The following is a 16,388-nucleotide window of genomic DNA, read 5'->3' as shown; positions in this document are numbered from 1 at the left end:
TATGTTTTTAGTAGTATATCTGTGTTTATTTTAGCCTATTGATTTAAGTTTAAAAGTAACATTTATTTATATAATGCTTTTCAAGATAAAAAATCTCAAAGTTCTTGACAGCAGCATCAATAAAACTAACTTGTGGAAAGTCAAAATTAGGACACAACCACAAAAAACAGGACATCACAACATTCCAAGCAAGAGATGAACAGTCGAGTCCATTTTTTGAGAACAACTTTTTAGGAGTTAAGCCATGTTTCTTAAATGGAAAAATTAAAAAAGAGCAGGTCAGAGACTTGATGTGAACTTCAAAAATCAAAGATTGATCAAAAATTTACTCAGCTACTTGTGATAGTATGACACTATCACAGTGAACCAGTTTAGTATATGTTAAATACCAGCTACCACAACACAAGGTCCCATGATCAGCTGTATCGAGGGCTTCGCTGAGGTCCAACAAATCAAAGAGTAAGGGGACAAAAAGTCAACCTTATCCTATATATTTGTCCTTCACATGTGTGTATTTCAGTAACTTGAAGGTGGCATATCAGAATAAAAGTCTAAGAAAAATGTTATTTGGCAATCGAATGTGGACTTGAAAAACATTCCTTACTTGATTGCTCCTGTCAGCATGACCGTTTACAGTTGAAATTTTAAAAAGGACAGAAAAATTGTGGCTTCATGTCTAAAGAAAAAAATCCCAAACTCTGTGGTAGGTAAACATGTGTGACTTAAGACTTACACTGGTTGTTCCTCAGCCACAACGGGTACTTCAAAAATCACAAAGTCTTCAGCTGTGGTGATAGTCACACAGTGCTGAGGTGACCACAGTTTTCACTTCACAAAAAAGTCACTTCTGCACATCAATTTTTTCTTCATTTATGCTGAGTCATTGTTAAAACAGCTGATGATGTTTGCATCTAGAAGGATTGTTGTTGTATGTTTAATAACTTTCCGTGTGATGTTAAACCACGTGATGATGAAAGTGTGTAAGTTTCGTTGTTTTTTTTTTCATTTTCTTTTTCTTTTTGCCTAAATAAATATGCAAACTTAGCCCCTTTGTGCTTATTGTCACGAATGTGACGCGTGTTCTTATTCTCGCCGTCCAGTTACAGTGACAGCCATAAATGTAAACTCATTTCTCCCTCTAGCGGTCAGAAAACCGTCTATTATTTAGCGATTAAATACCACGGCTGTCGTCAAAATCAACTCGAATTTAGATTTTCGAGTGATTATGAAAAACAGAATGTCCAAAACAAGAACATAGAATTATTATTATTGTATCTAAAACAGGAGCGGGCCGCTCGTCGTAGCGTGCGGGGGTATAGCTCAGTGGTAGAGCATTTGACTGCAGATCAAGAGGTCTCCGGTTCAAATCCGGATGCCCCCTAAAATCTAATTTTGCTCTTTTGCCAGTGAAAAACGCCACGTTTGTTGTTGAAGTCGTGTTAGTGCTATCGTAACGTTGTAGTTTAGGCGCTATTGTTTAATAAACAAGAAAAACGTTATATAGAACAAAGCGTGTCAATACGAAGCTGTCAAGCAGGACGAAAACAGTAAGACCACAGAGAAGATTCGTGAATGTAGTAAAGGAGGGTATACAGAGGGCTGGAGGGACAGAGACAAGGATGGTAAAGACAAAGGAAGCCAAAGGTAAACTAGCGTTAACAACCTCAATAGCATGCTGCCCATCGCTTATTAAAATAACAACACACACATAGCAATAATAACATTTACTTAAAAAAAATCAAACTATACAGTATGTACATTGCAAAATTATGACTCATAGCAGCTAGCGCCTTCTCCCATTCAAGAAATCGCTGTCATATACAGTACACAGTCCAAGAGCATTAAAAAAAGAATAAATTAATATAAATATTCAGGTTTAATGAAGCTAAAATCATTTGCTGGCGTTAAATTAAATTTTAACATCAGATGCAGGCTTGTAGGCTTTTGCAACATTGCAGAAATCCTGAGAAGGAAAACCACAGCAGCTGCATAATGTTCTTTTGTTTGTTTTCTTTATAGTCTTACTGTTTGCTGGTAAACTGTGATGAATCAGTAGTTTGTGAACTAAGAACAAAAATCTTCATTTATGAGAACTAAGTCAAAATGAAATTAGGATTGTCTTGTTTTAAAGCATCTGTGGAATCACTGGATCAGTTCTAGAAAATTAAGATACTAATAGGAAAATATATGACTTAGTGTTATAAATCATTGTCCTTTGTCAACCTGCCTTATTGTTTTCCTTTCTAATAATAAAATAATAACATTTTAGTCACTCTTGACAGTTAAAGTGGAACGTGATACTTCTGGTGAGGTAGGATAATTTGCCCAAACATTGTTCTCATTTACACACAGGCCACTTATGTCAATACATTACTAACACTTTCTCTCCCTCAGTGCACAACCTCCAGATTACTAAAATATAATCAAACAATCAAACAGTTTTTGAAGCTTGTCTGTTGTCATGTTTCCGAGGCTGAGGTACACACAACGCAGGTTTCTTCAGGATGTCACATTGTCAGTAAGTCATACTGTAGACGTGGTGAGGCAGTTTTTGTCACAGATGTTGTGGTCACAGGCTCAAAACACTGTAAATAATCCTGACACTGCGGCCTTTGCAGCGCCCGAGAGGCTGGTTCAGTTTCAGGACTTTTAATCCATTGTTTTCTTCTAGTTTGCCACAACCCGCGACTTCATCCAGTCCAGACTGGCAGGTAGACTGCAGGGAGAGATCAGAAGCATTTTGATAAGTGTTTCAAAGGCTATTATTTCAACAGAAGCAGTGGTATGCAGAGGCATGTTTCTGTTAGCTACGTCACATATTTGTGAAGGGTGAGTAATAGTCGGTGATACTGAGAGCTGGAGGTGCGTTAGACTCACCCCTCTCCTGTCAGGGCGCAGCAAGCTTGAACATGCCAGGAGTGTGTTGTGATGGAGTCGAGCGTGAGGAACTGGGAGATCTCTGCCGCTGTCAGGGAACCCTTCATGTCCTGTTTGTTGGCCAGGATAAGAACGGCTGCATTCTGTAGGTCCTAAAAAGAATTAAAAAATGGGTTACCGATACCGTGTCTGCACTCAGGTTCCACTGGAAACATGTGATGTTGTTCAAAACAAACAGCAACCTCAGCGGAACATAGAAACGCACAGACATGCTGACTATAAGAAGAAAGTTCCTCATCACAGTATGTCATGGGTGAGTAATCTGCTTTCACATCTATTACGCAATCAGTGTCTGTCTGAAAGCGGGAGGGAACGTCAAACACCAAAACACAAATGCCAAAAGAGGGCAGCTTCACAAAACAACAATGTGATTGTACGTCAAAGCAGCTCTCAAAGAAAACAGGCAAAACACTTCATATTTAAACAATAAAGCAAAGTATGATCAACCCTCCTCTACCTGTTTATCATCCGTAAGCAGTATTCAAATATGTTAAAAGGCACTTTTAATATAGTTATGACCAAGTAACTTCCCTAAATGTTTTAATAAAGTCAGTCTCTACGCTATGTTTTAAAGATCCTACCTCATGTGCGAGCATTCGGTGAAGTTCTTCTTTGGTTACAGTCAGTCGTTCCCGGTCAGTGCTGTCCACAACCAGAATGACGATCTGAAAGGGAAATAATAGTTATTAAACCTGTTATAAGGTCGTTCTTATCAGGACCCAATCTATGGGACGCTTGATTCATAAGAGGGAGCACAGCATGTCTACAATGCTCTATTAAAGATACAGTACCTGTAAACAATGGATCACAGGAAAAGTCATAAAACAGATGCAGGTGCATTAGCAGCCAGCACTTCAAAAGCTTTCACTTTCTCTGGATTTATTTTTGGGAACTGCTAATATCACTTCCAATGCACTTCAATGAAAGATTTACTGTGTTTTAAAAGTTTTTTAGAGATAGAAAGGATCTGAAGAGTGTAGGTGAGCCATACCTCTGTGTTGCCATAGTAGGAGTACCAGCTAGCTCGCAGGCTCTCCTGTCCTCCGATATCCCAAACCAAAAAGTGAGTCTTCCGAACGGTGATCTGTTCGACGTTGCTGCCAATAGTTGGTGATGTGTGGACGGCTTCTTTTGTCAGACTAGATGTATTTGAAAAAGGGAAAAGATGCATTTAGAATTAGATTAAACTGTGAGAACAGATTTTAAAAAACTGCTGAAAGACTCAGAAAGCAGTCAGATCACTCACAATTGATAGAGGATGGTCGTCTTCCCAGCATTATCCAAACCCACAATGATGACTTTGTGCTCTGTAGGAAAGTTAAACATGTTAAAGTTGCATGCTCACTGCAAATTCAGCCTCAAGGGATAAATGTACACACAGATAAGATAAAAGGCAGGTACATGAGGGTGATGTGCTGAACAGATTCACATCTCTTATCAAAAGACTGTTCTTGCAGTAAAACACGTCCAACACTTGGTTTAAGTGTCGTATATAAGAAAGGACTGAAACTTTACTGTGTCAGGAAATCAGTTTTTAGTAAGGTGATCAAACAACAATTATCACATATTACCCGATACAGGAGCTTAACACACCGACGGGCTTTTATAATTCATCTAAACAGCAACAATGCAGGCATAACAAGACGAACACAAGAATTAAAGCACATGTACCTTTGTCCCCGAACACAGCCATCATCTTAGACAGCAGATAGCCCATGTTCAACAGGTGTGAGTGCTAGATGAGCGATGAATACAAAAGAAATCCAGAGGAAGCAGACTTCAGTATCGATTAGAAGCTGACTGTCAGACTGACTCTGCTGCGGGATCTATTATCAGTTTCTGCCTCGGCATACCATTTGTGGGCGGCGCTTCCTCCTCAGAAAGTCTGCACCTTTTGCCGAGTGAGTCACGAGCAGCGTAGATAGTAATGATGGTGCGTTCAGTGCTGTGGGGAATACAAAACGTGGGCCGGTGAGGGATTCGCCAAGGGCTAGATTATCCACAAAGTAAGTTGGGGTTTGTGTGGGACGGTGTGGATTATGTTACAGATGCAAGTGGGTAGGCTGTTTTTTCTTTCCTTTTTTTTTTGTTTAAATAATTGTAAGTTAAAGATTTTGCTCAGATGAGATTTTCCCAACATCTTAAAAGCATCACTGGAAGACTGAGATTGTTTTGGAGTCATGTGTGGTCGTCTTTGTACTTTCACACATTTACTTGCTTGTGTTTTTAGTAGGGATGCTGTCACAGATCAGCACATATCTTTTTGTTGCACGAGTGTGAGAGAGGTGTTCACTATTATATAGAGCCAATTAAATTGTGAGACACTGACTCCATAATTGAGAATATTAGTGAAATACTGGGCTGTACCAAATAAATGGGGCACCCTGTCACCCTGGACAGAAATATTGTCCTAGCTGTAATACAATATACCCTGGCATTTCTATATTCTACTATATAGAATTTTATTTATTCTACCCTCATTTTAACAAAGTGGAAAAAATATAGAAATAGCAGCCGCCCTTGCCCATAATTTCCTTTGGGATTAATAATATTTCTGATTCTGATTCTTTGTATATGTGATTATTTACTTTGGGGTAATAAAGTAATTTAAGGCATTTAAGATTTTATTGTTTTGCTTTGTTTTTATTTGGGCCAAATATTCTAAATATATTTTAAATGTCTCCCAAATCGCTTTTTTTGCCCCGTTCATTGTGTAGTGACCTCTTTATCAGGTCTATAGAAAACTACTTGTGCTCCAAACTGAGGAAGAATATGTTTGTAAAAGCCGAATAAGTACCGAAAAATCCTAGATAAATCATCGTTCGTCATCACGAGATATTAGCGTACATTAAATGCAATTTATTTACCTCCTTAAATATCGAAAATCTGAGCTCACCTATAGTCCCTGAAGGCAACCTACAAGTCCTGCCACACCGACGGCACGAGTGGGATAATGACGCAGTCGGTGACACGCGTATGTCCGGTCTATATATGGAAAGAGAAGTAAAACTATGTACCTTCCTTTCTGAGAAACCATAGAACTTATCGGCCTGTAAAAACCAACAGAAAGCAAAACTGGCTTCAAACAAAGAATTCCCCGGGATTTCCACTGAACCGTCCAAGCAATTTTATATCAGTTCTACTCTCAACTCTCCAGTTACACAATCACAACACTGATGATCTCTTTGCATATTAGGGCCTCTGATCTGACAGATTTGTCTTAATTTCAAACCCATAAGAGATTCAGTAATGAGGCATACTTATATTCACCTCAGTCAAAGTATTGTACCTGTATTTATTTCCCTATAATTTATTTATAGCTTGAAGTGTTTTAAGTGAAATTAATTGCCAGGTTTCATTCTGGAAATAAATGTATATTGAAGGTGAAAGGCATTTTCTTTAGTTTATTGAGGTAAAAGTAATCACATAAGCACACTTTCTCATCAGGAATACAGTTATGGTATCTGTTATCTTCATCATCATCATCATCATCATCATTTTTATTATTATTGTGATTATTACCGCTGCACATTTCTTTTCCACTATAATTAAGCATTTAATGTTACCTTATCACTCTCCAGTATTTCTGTTTGCTACATTAAAGGATCTACGATGTGATTTTTTTAAATTAACTTGCATGTCAGACAGTATATACTTGAAATTAACTCTGCTTTATAACCGTGATATGGTCCTTATTGTTAATACAGATGATCAGATAACAGTCATCAGAAACACTTTGAAAGATGTCATTCCACATGTGTACACTTCAAAATCTGAAGCAGTGATACTGCAGATAACTTTTTGTGTTTTTCTTTAAAATTATCCTGCTTTAACTATAATAATGGAAGTTTACCCTTAGTTTTAGTTATACATGCAAACATGTGTTACATATTTGTTCTGTCCCGTTCTGTCAGTTTTTAGCAGTTTGTTATTACAGTCATTTTGACCCTGTTGAGCAACGCTCTGATGTAAGTCTCACATTTCGATTTACAGATGGAAACCGTGTCTCAGGTCTGTGACAGTTTGTCCTGTGCAGAGCATCAGCTCGACGATGACAAAAACCACATCCTGGAGTGAGCCAGCTGCACTTCATAACTGCACTTCAGAAAATGCAGGTGTTTTGAAATGTGCTGCAATTTGACACGAGTATTTTGGAGATTACGTTTCTGTGAATACAAAGTGAAACTGTTTTTTTTATTCTCAGAATCTGTCAACATTCTTGTGGCTCATTGTTTTGCAGGTTTACACCCAGCAGAAGTATGGGATAGTTTCTACATTCAGGGTGGTGTTGGCTTTTTTTTTTTTTTAAATAAGACAGTCATATGAAAAAGCTTAGTACAACCTGATGAATCAATAGCTTGTATAACTACCTTTAGCAAGAATAATGCAGAGTAGTTGTTTTCAGCACGACTTTGTTAGTCTCTTGCATCATTATAGAGAAATTTTGGCCCACTCTTCTTTACAGCATTGCTTCTGCTCATTGGGGTTTGCAGGGATTTGTTTTTGCACAGCTTTTTAAAGGCCTTAGGTTGATTCAACAAGTCGATTCTGTTCCTTTTCAGGCATTTGCTACTGCACTTGGGATTATTATCCTGTTGCATGACCTTGTTTGGTCCAACGTGTAGCTGTCAGACAGATGGCCTCACATTTGTGTCCAGAATATTTTCGTATACAGAGGCGGTCATGGTTGACTACATGGTTGGTGCCCAGGTCGTGTTGCTGCAAAAACAAAATAAGCACAGTTTCCCCCTCCTCCACCACTGTGCTTCACAGTTGCTATGATGTTTTTGTGCTAAACTGGTGGTGTGCATTATGGGTAAACATTCCCACATTGGTCCCATCTATCCAAAGGTAATTATTCCACAACTCTTGTAGCTTGTTCAGATTCATCTTTGTGAAGCTATGATACTGTGTTCTTTTTAGAGAGAAGAGGCTTTCTGTTGGTGAACTTTCAATTCATACCCTTCTTTATTCTAATTCTAATTATTCTATGATGCACTTTAGCATTTAGCATTGCTAACAGAAGCCTGTCAAGTTTGAGATGTAGCTCTTGGGTATTTTTCTGACATGGGGCAAATTTGTTGAGACATCCATTCCTGGAGAAATTGTGGCATTGTGTTAACACCCAGCTGAATGCTCCAGACCAGCAAACTATCAAAATATCTGCTTCCACAGAGGTGCTGATGATTAATTAATTAAGTGCATTTGATTAGCAGTACCTGGCTGCTACTTACCCTCTTAATTCCTATGGAAGCAGCAAGCCTGTCTTTTGCTTTTCATATCAATTTTGACTAATTATCATGTAATTTATTGAAAAACTAATCTACTCTATGATTTGTATTGAACTATGTGTTCACATGTATCCAGTGGAATAAACAACACGACGCAGACATACACTTGCAGACATTTAGCATTTTTGACAGCTGTTTTTGTTCATCACATCTCACTGTAACAATGAAATGACACAATGGCATTTTCTTATTCGATTTTTAATTAAAATACGAATTTATCCACAGATTAAAAATGAAAGGCAGAAAAAGCAAAATGTAGCTACAATCAGGCACCAATGATACATGTTATTTCATCATTTTAACAATTGCGATAACGCAACAATAACATTATTTACTGATCATTATTTAATATTTATTTATTCAACTGAAGACGGGGGTGGGCCAAAGCAGCCTACCAAAGACATTCATGAATTCTCCATTATAGATAACTGTGTAAAGACCAAAGCTGATCCTATCCCCCCCACTGCCCACTTTATACTCCTCTCACTAGCTCACAAGAACTGAAGATTGAAAAAAATAATGCAAATGTTCACTGAAAAAAACAAAAACCCAACACTAATTCAGTCAGAAATCAGGAGTAAGAAGAGAGTGGTATTTAATATTAGACAAGCGAGCTGTTTGGGTGGAAGTTCGAAGTGATTAACCACACGTACAAGTACTTTTTATATAACTGTTAGCCCTGAAAAACAGACGACGAAGCTGGTGCAAAGAAAAAAGAGATGAGCAACGAGCTGGGACGGAGCAGCCACGAGACACAAAGAGACAGAGATATGGTATGAAAACGAGTGTAACAAGAGTTAAGACATCCCACCGCAGCAGCGGCGGACATGGCTTGGCGAGACATTCCGGCACTTGTGATTGGAGTTTTCTTGAAATAAGGGGTGGGAGTGACTAAGGCAGGACGTTTCGTTCACACAACTACTTTGAATCTGCACCACATTTGGAAACCAGAGAACAACTGGAGGTGCCCTCAGCACCCATGAAGAAGAGGATAACAGAAATGGGAGGACTGGGTCAGACACATACAGTCAGGTATGGTGACTGAACCAGGTCAGGGAAGAAGTAAACATCTTTGGAGTGTATTATTCATTGTTATCGCACTGACATGAGTATAGCAACATTGATAAATTTACGTGCTAAAATATGGCAACTTCTCCACCAACTTTTTAAGGTCTGGGTGATAAGAAAGTGGAGGTGAGAGACTCAAAACTTCTGGATATCAGTATGGGAGGAAACCCTGAAAGCCAAAAGCACTGAGTGAGCTTAAGGTAAAGAGAAACCCTGACACTGTACGTACATGGGAACCGTGACATTAGACCCTGTTTAAGACTGCAGAGGACAGACGTGATACACTACGGCTCTACCGACCTTTGCACTTTACAATCGAAGAGAGGATCGAATCATACAGATCAGAGTCGTAACAATTACTGTCCTTGTGCTGTGAGTATAGAAATCCATGATATTCATGCAGTATTAACATAAGAAACAAAAAAGACCAATATTATTTTTTCTAAATGTAAATAAACTGAATTACAAGAAGAACTTGATGAGAATGGCATCTGGCAGTTGATGTATTTCTTTACATTGTACTGGGATGTAAACAGATTTTTTTGTTAGCCTGACCGGCATGGCCCCAAACCTACACTTCAGTTCCTGTTGAACCCAAAAACCAGAGCATTTCCCCTCCATCCCCTCCTCTCCCTCTGTCCTCAGTCTGTCCAGGGGCTTCCTTGGCTCTGTGGTATGATGACCGTTCAGCGGATGTAGACGTCCCTCCCCCAGTCATCCTGGTTCTTGTTGCGGCTCATGTTGGCCCCTGTGTCCACAGGATCCTGGCAGTAACGCTCCCTCAGCTTGGCACGTCCATGCGGATGTGTCTGGCTCGGCATCGGAGGGTGGTTTCGGTTTTCCTGGTCCGGCTCGGCACCTTCGTCTTCCCAGGAGGCTTGTCGGCCGAGATGCTGCGCCAGGTGGAGGCGGCTGCCCCCACTTCCTCGGTAGGGCTCAGGCTCCTCATAGGGGTCGGTCTCAATGTCCATGCAGGAGTCACCGGCCTCGGTGTAGGCCGAGTCCCGGCTGCCCTGGGTCTCCGAGTCGAAGGTGTCTTGCCGTGAAAGGCCTCGCCCGCTGCCTCCTCGTAGCTGGCCACGAGAGGAGCGCAGGTATGCTTGCTGCTGGTGCTGCTGCTGGGGCTTCCCTCCCAGGTCTGTCTGATAGTCATGCAGCGTGCCGCTCCCACCACACTCTGTCAGAGGCCCTTCCCGCTTCTGCTCACCATGCACCAAGTACGCCCCCTGCAGCGAGCCGCACCCATGCCACACGAAAAGCATGCAGAGACACAAACAGCACACCAAGGTGTCAGCAGTTAATTAGCAGGGTTAGCAGACAGGGCAGAAAGAACAAAGATGCATACTTGTTCTAGCTTAAGAATCCATGACTTTAAAGGCATTAGTGCTGAAGATACTTATATGAAACACATTCCACATTAACATTGTGCATACTCACACTAGTCTATACTCAAACAACACAATTTAATCAGTAAGTAGAAATTGTTTAGTTCTGCTAATTGACTGTTATAAAATGATGATATCAACCTACAAACGAAAACAGATCCCAGCAACTTATAAAGAAGCTAAACTATATATCTACAATTACAATAGTGCCATCTGCTGGCTGTTTGAGCTCATGGCAGAACAAAGCAGCAAAATGATATAGCTCACATGTTTATCCTGAAACAGTTTTCCTTAAATTTAAAAATTCAATCCAGTTTGAATCTTTTTTTAAAAAATACTTTTCATTCATTTTTGTCAAGGATCCCTGCATAATTGTGTCCATTCGGTGCAAGACTGTCGCTTGTGTGCCATGTAATTAATCTGACAGCATGCAGCTCATGTTAGCTGATAAGGAGCCAGTAGCAACTGAAGAACAGAATGAAAACTGATTAGTATTTTGCTCTCACTCTTAAGATAAATTGATTAAACCGGACAGAGTGTTAGCAACAGCCTCCACCAAACTAAGCGTTTCTATTTGAAGAGGCGGACATGACTTGCTGTTTTCAGGGGTGGTACCATGGCAACAGAGAGGAGGACAGCAAACTGGATTTCAGCCTCTAGAAGCGCTGAAGAAAAGGAGGCCACAGAGCTGCAGAGGGCAGGGTGGGGGCAGCAGACGCTATTTTACGTCTGATTACAGTAAAATAGAAGGGATTGTGGGGGCAGAGGTACCTTCTGAGGTTATTCCTTGAGTCCAGTGTGCTTTCAGCTGAGCTGTTTTCACAGTTTTAAACAGTGCACAGAAGGAAAAGCTGACCTGCTAACATGCAGACTACATCATTTTTACTCGTAGGTGTTCTTAGGCTAGCTGTTCATGTGTGGAAAATTGGATCCTTGTTGGTTCATTTGGGTGTTAATTTCTTGCACAGATGTATCTGCGGTTTCCTTTATACAGCATAAACAGGCTATTAGTGCACTCCTACTCCAGGGTAAAAGGAACAGGCTGCTGAGTTTGGGTTGAGTTGCCGGAGTCGCCCCCCACCCCCCTGTGCTACTGGACTTCAGAGAGCATGTTCTTCCTCTTTCCCCTCAGTGGCTACAGTGCCGTCCATGTCAGGCCACGGATCCATATTTCTGCGCAGGGAGGTGAGGACCTGTACCTGTAGGTTGGAGACGGGCTCTGGGGAGGCAGCCAGGGCTGCCGTAGCCATGGTACGATTCAGCAGAGGGTTGGGAGGGTTGCTGCTTGGAGGGTGTGTTGCCTTCCAGTAGGCTTCAAGGTAGTCAGCCAGGTGTTCGCAGGCATCCTCCAGCTGGTTCTCATCCAGGATGATGTCAAATAATTCCTGCAACAAAAAACAGCTCTTCATTTATTTCACTGTACCAAAGTGAATTTTCCTTCTGTCTTTACATGAATTCTAGTAACAGCCAATTGTTTTATCACAAAACCATCTGCTCCGCCTTTCAAGACATCATATGTAGAATGCCTCAGCATTTAAGCAAGTGGTAACTCTATCTGAAAAATTATGCCAGTGGTGAGAAAGGAATTAGTAGCCATTTGAGGCTAACCCAACAAAAGAGTCAGGCATTTAAAAAAAAGGTATTAAAAAGCAGATTTACGGTTTGCTGGAAAAAACTGTTTATATCTAGCTTTCCCTTTCATAACAGCTGTATGGTATTTTATTTTATTTTATTGAAGTCACTGTTCCCCCTCACCTGAATTCTAATGGGGAAGTTCGACTGTAAGTTACACTAATTCATACAGTTTGATAATGAAAAACTTAAACAACCATATTTCTGATCAGTTATTTCAGTGAGAGTTCAACCGAATGTAGTTATTCGGTTCACTGCAGTTTAGTGCTTCTGCAGAAATCATGGCAACCAGCATCACAGGGGAAGACAGTGAATGATGTGGCCTATGGAGGTCAGCATTTTCAACTTTTCTTTAAGCCTAGGTAGCATGTGCAGCTAGTTTTAAAGCAAGACCCTACTTGAAAATTGCAAAAGGAGCGGAAGTACGTTGTGGATATGTGAGCTCACAGTCAACATGAGTTCATTAAGCCACTTCTGAACCTAAAGAAAATGCCTCTCCATCTGTCTTCTGTTTTGCCTCTGAATTCTACAAGATATTTTTGGCATTTTTATAACTTGTTTTTTTTTTTTTTATAAATATGCAAACACCACACACTTACATCCAACCTAGAGTAAGTTAGGTGTCACCAATTAATTTAACAAGCATGTATTTGTATTGTTAGAGGATGCAGAGAACATGGAAACTCCAAACAAAAAGGCAAAGCTGTGAGGCAGCACTGCTGACTACTGAATCATCGTGCCACCCTTAGAACCCGCTCGTTCAAAAAAACTGATATGGAGGTGGACAGAACTCAAAATGCATTGTCCTAAACCAATGGCTGACACAACAGCCATATACAGACTATGGTCTCTATGCTCCTCCACACACAGCGACAGGGAACCAGCTGGGATGATGACTAAATATTACTCAAGACAGAACGATCAGGTCTATCGTAAAAGCATAACAGGCAGCCTGTTAAGGAGCGATTCTATAGCTCTGTGCCAAAAATGTATCATTTGTTAGCAACGCCTGAGAGTAGCTCATTTATTGCTCTGTAAAATCATGTCAAAGTCCGCTCATGTAAAGATAGATGCATAAGTGTTATTCTGTAAAACCGGAAAGTACTGTGATATAAGTTTTTACATCTTTTCCTGAAATCCATCCAAGTAGGTTTTATGCCTAAACCCCCAAAAAACTGTGATGGAAAAAGCACTTGCCAAGTGCTTGCTCATAAGGTGTAGTCTGATTGTTATTTTTGTAGGGCCCCCACTCAGAATAAAAGCAGCCGTTGTTGGACGAGGGGCAGTATAAATAAAATTGAATTAAACTGAATTGAGGGCCTCGAACCTGTCTTCTTTCAGCTGTTAATCGTCAGATACCGTTGGAAAATAATCCCAAAGGGGTACTTGATGAGTTCAAATTCATTTGACTGAGTGTCAGGGTGTGATGAGCCGGGGATGAGAATATGTTAAAAAAGCTCAAGTCGCAAAGCAAAACTCACAGGTGGGCACTGAGCCAGCTTGTCTGCTGCAACCATCTGCACGTTTAAGTGTTTAGCCTGGGACTTCCCTCTGGATTTAATGAGCCTCTGGAGAACCTGCAGGGAGATAGCAGAGCACTGAACTGAAACAATATTTACTGCTATCAGAATCAGAAGACGGTAGAGTCATTCCAAAATTAAGTATGAGAATCGGTTTAAATGAATGAATGAAACAGGCATACCTTAGGGGAAGCTATTTTGATATAAACAATGATGGGAGCCAGGGAAGTCTTAGCCAGTTGAGAGGGGTGGTTAATGGTGTCGGCATCCAAAGCAACAAGCTGGAGAGTTCGGGCCAGCTCGAAGATACGCTCGATCTCACTCTGCACCTCAGCTGAATGCCCAGGAAACAGACAAGACACGTGAATACAGTGAGACAACAAAACAGATACATGATCTCTGTTTGAGGAGTTAAAGCACTGCATGTGAGCCAATCTCCCTTAACTTTGTGCAAAAGTACATAACAGACGTGTTAGTTCTTACTCATGCATGTCGGAGTTAAGAGGAAAACAAAACAGCTCCAAGCGTATGAATCAGATTGGACCACAGTTAAAAGTTCCATTTATGCACAGCTAAATGGAGCGCTCGAACATCCTCATTCTCCTGCCCCCTCCTGACATTTCAGATATGTATTTAATGCTTTTTTAAAAGGTGCAGAGAAAGGAGGCACTTAAGAATGAGATGCCTGTGGTACTTGAAATAACTTACAATAAGGGCACAAGTTCTCACCATGTAACTAAAACAGAAACATCAACGACAAAAAAACAACCAAACAAACAAAAAAAACAACCTCATTAAATAGATGAAGTGGAACATTAGTTGTTTTGTTAGCACTAATAGGCACAGCGGTAATTATACTATCGGGTGCACCACTCAAGGCTGTAGAATGCTGAACGTTGTGTTCATTGTTCCTCAACAGCAGCCTATAAAAGCTGGTTATTTAGCATTTCGAAGACAGCTCCACCTTTTTATCAGCCTGTCGACGTGTAAGGAGCGAGATTAAAACCGAAAACCAGAATGTTCCTCGTCTGTCTGGTCAACCCTCAGCGCCTCCGAGGTGTCTGTGCGCTGCCAACCCAAGTGGCAAAGAGAGATAACAGGGGCAAGGCAATCTGCACAGAGACGTGGCCCGCACATTTCAGCAGCCTCCAGCTAAAGGATAGAGAATTAAAGCCGGAGGCGAAACGGGGTCTCTGCAGAATGACAAGAGACGTGAACTTTTAAGTTGTACAAAGAAACAGCAGCCAAGGTTTCCATTAACCTCGACAAAGCCTTCTGCGAATTTGGATTTAACTTCAGAGAGACGTTTGCTCCCCCGTGATGACAAGAGTGAATTTAAAAGGCAAGGTCCAGCTGCAATAGATGCTATCCTTGGGTATGACTGAAGATAAACAGCATTATGAGTCACAACATAAGGGTGACAGCAGGATGGGAGAGTTTTTTTTTTTTTTTTCTTTTTTTTTTTTTTTTGTTTCCTTTGTTTTTTTGTTTTTTGTTTTTGTTTTGGTTTTTTTTTGTTTTAAATTTCTGTAATTACCAATACTGTTACTATTATAATTATTATTTTTTATTATTCTTATTAATACGCCCGTATTTTCTGTGTTCGGTCCTCAGAGGGTGGAGGCTATGTTTGAAAGATAAAGATACTAGAGTGTGTTCCTGAGAATATATATATATTTTTTTTTGGTCATAATGGCCAGTCAAGCTTTGGCTAGTTGATGATACCTACTCTGTCCCATAACTGTAAATGTCTTTTATTGTTTGTTTCTGTTTGTTTGTTGTTCGTTTTCAATTTAAAAAATGAAAATAAAAAGTAAAAAAAAAAAAAAAAAAAAAAACAGCAGCCAAGGTTTCCATTAACCTCGACAAAGCCTTCTGCGAATTTGGATTTAACTTCAGAGAGACGTTTGCTCCCCCGTGATGACAAGAGTGAATTTAAAAGGCAAGGTCCAGCTGCAATAGATGCTATCCTTGGGTATGACTGAAGATAAACAGCATTATGAGTCACAACATAAGGGTGACAGCAGGATGGGAGAGTATCGTCTTCCCTCTCTGCTACCAGCCGCTCTGCTGCCCTCCCACGGATCTCTTCCTGCTTGGGTTTTGTAATTGGTTTCTTTTTGTTAAGAGACTACAGGCTGTCACACAGAAGTATGAGGAACAGAGAAACTGACAGGCAAGCAGACAGGCAGACAACGATGTATGAGCAGATGATGAATATAGTTAGAAGAAAAAGGGGAGGGGAAGGAAAGAGAAAGAGATGCTTCATTGTTTTGTTGCGGGAAGAGCATACGTACCCAGTACGTCTGAATCAAAAGACAGAGGAGGAAGAGGATGGGTGGTGGGAGAGAAAGGGGGGAGGATGGGTGTAGACAGGATGAAGAGAGAGAGGAGGCCAGATCAGACTCAGGCAATCAGAGCAGGTGTAAAAAGAAAATAAGTGACAGTCTCGTGTCTTTGGATGATACACCTCAAACTTGAAACTGAAGTACGTTAACTGCTAGAACTGATCGTTAGTAATTATCTAACCTAAAATATTCCGATTTATCATGCAT

At 40.4% G+C, this 16,388-nt stretch overlaps 2 protein-coding genes and 1 non-coding gene across 7 annotated transcripts in view; 1 reads left to right on the top strand and 2 right to left on the bottom strand.

Annotated features, from left to right (window-relative positions):
- Positions 1 to 1,309: 1,309 nt before the first annotated feature.
- On the top strand, positions 1,310 to 1,381 carry trnac-gca (transfer RNA cysteine (anticodon GCA)). The gene has a single exon. It is a non-coding gene; the product is annotated as a tRNA-Cys (tRNA).
- A 328-nt stretch (positions 1,382 to 1,709) lies between these two features.
- On the bottom strand, positions 1,710 to 4,793 carry arl5c (ADP-ribosylation factor-like 5C). Its single transcript, XM_085454801.1, has 6 exons — positions 4,609 to 4,793; positions 4,184 to 4,244; positions 3,929 to 4,076; positions 3,519 to 3,602; positions 2,878 to 3,029; positions 1,710 to 2,716 (listed from the first exon to the last, which is right to left on the bottom strand). Exons 1-6 carry the CDS (start codon positions 4,652 to 4,654, stop codon positions 2,668 to 2,670), a joined length of 540 nt encoding a protein of 179 aa, XP_085310927.1. The 5' UTR covers positions 4,655 to 4,793; the 3' UTR covers positions 1,710 to 2,667.
- A 3,614-nt stretch (positions 4,794 to 8,407) lies between these two features.
- cacnb1 (calcium channel, voltage-dependent, beta 1 subunit) overlaps positions 8,408 to 16,388 on the bottom strand; it is a 40,405-nt gene continuing 32,424 nt past the window's right edge. For 3 of the 5 annotated variants that reach the window (XM_085454796.1, XM_085454798.1, XM_085454799.1), the window contains 4 exons: positions 14,016 to 14,167; positions 13,795 to 13,890; positions 11,881 to 12,066; positions 8,408 to 10,522 (listed from right to left, as the gene is read on the bottom strand). In XM_085454796.1, the coding sequence (XP_085310922.1) occupies positions 9,983 to 10,522; positions 11,881 to 12,066; positions 13,795 to 13,890; positions 14,016 to 14,167 (974 nt within the window). In that variant the 3' untranslated portion in view covers positions 8,408 to 9,982. Of the gene's footprint in view, positions 10,523 to 10,560; positions 12,067 to 13,794; positions 13,891 to 14,015; positions 14,168 to 16,130; positions 16,140 to 16,388 lie in introns of those variants that run through there. The other 2 variants (XM_085454797.1, XM_085454800.1) reach the window with 2 other exon arrangements.

This window comes from Copadichromis virginalis, linkage group LG4 (genome assembly GCF_057382275.1).
Source record: "Copadichromis virginalis isolate Kocher_CV1m ecotype Utaka linkage group LG4, C_Virginalis_male_GT1.1, whole genome shotgun sequence".
NCBI lineage: Eukaryota > Metazoa > Chordata > Actinopteri > Cichliformes > Cichlidae > Copadichromis > Copadichromis virginalis.
This window is presented reverse-complemented; position numbering and strand designations above follow the sequence as displayed.

Bases quoted from the DNA above. Each gene is read 5' to 3' on its own strand.
- arl5c (XM_085454801.1), bottom strand. From the start codon at position 4,654: ATGGGCTATCTGCTGTCTAAGATGATGGCTGTGTTCGGGGACAAAG. The intron at 3,603-3,928 runs GTATGGCTCACC...TTTCCCTTTCAG, and splicing joins CCTACTATGGCAACACAGAG to ATCGTCATTCTGGTTGTGGA. The intron at 2,717-2,877 runs GTGAGTCTAACG...CTCTCCCTGCAG, and splicing joins TGCGCCCTGACAGGAGAGGG to TCTACCTGCCAGTCTGGACT.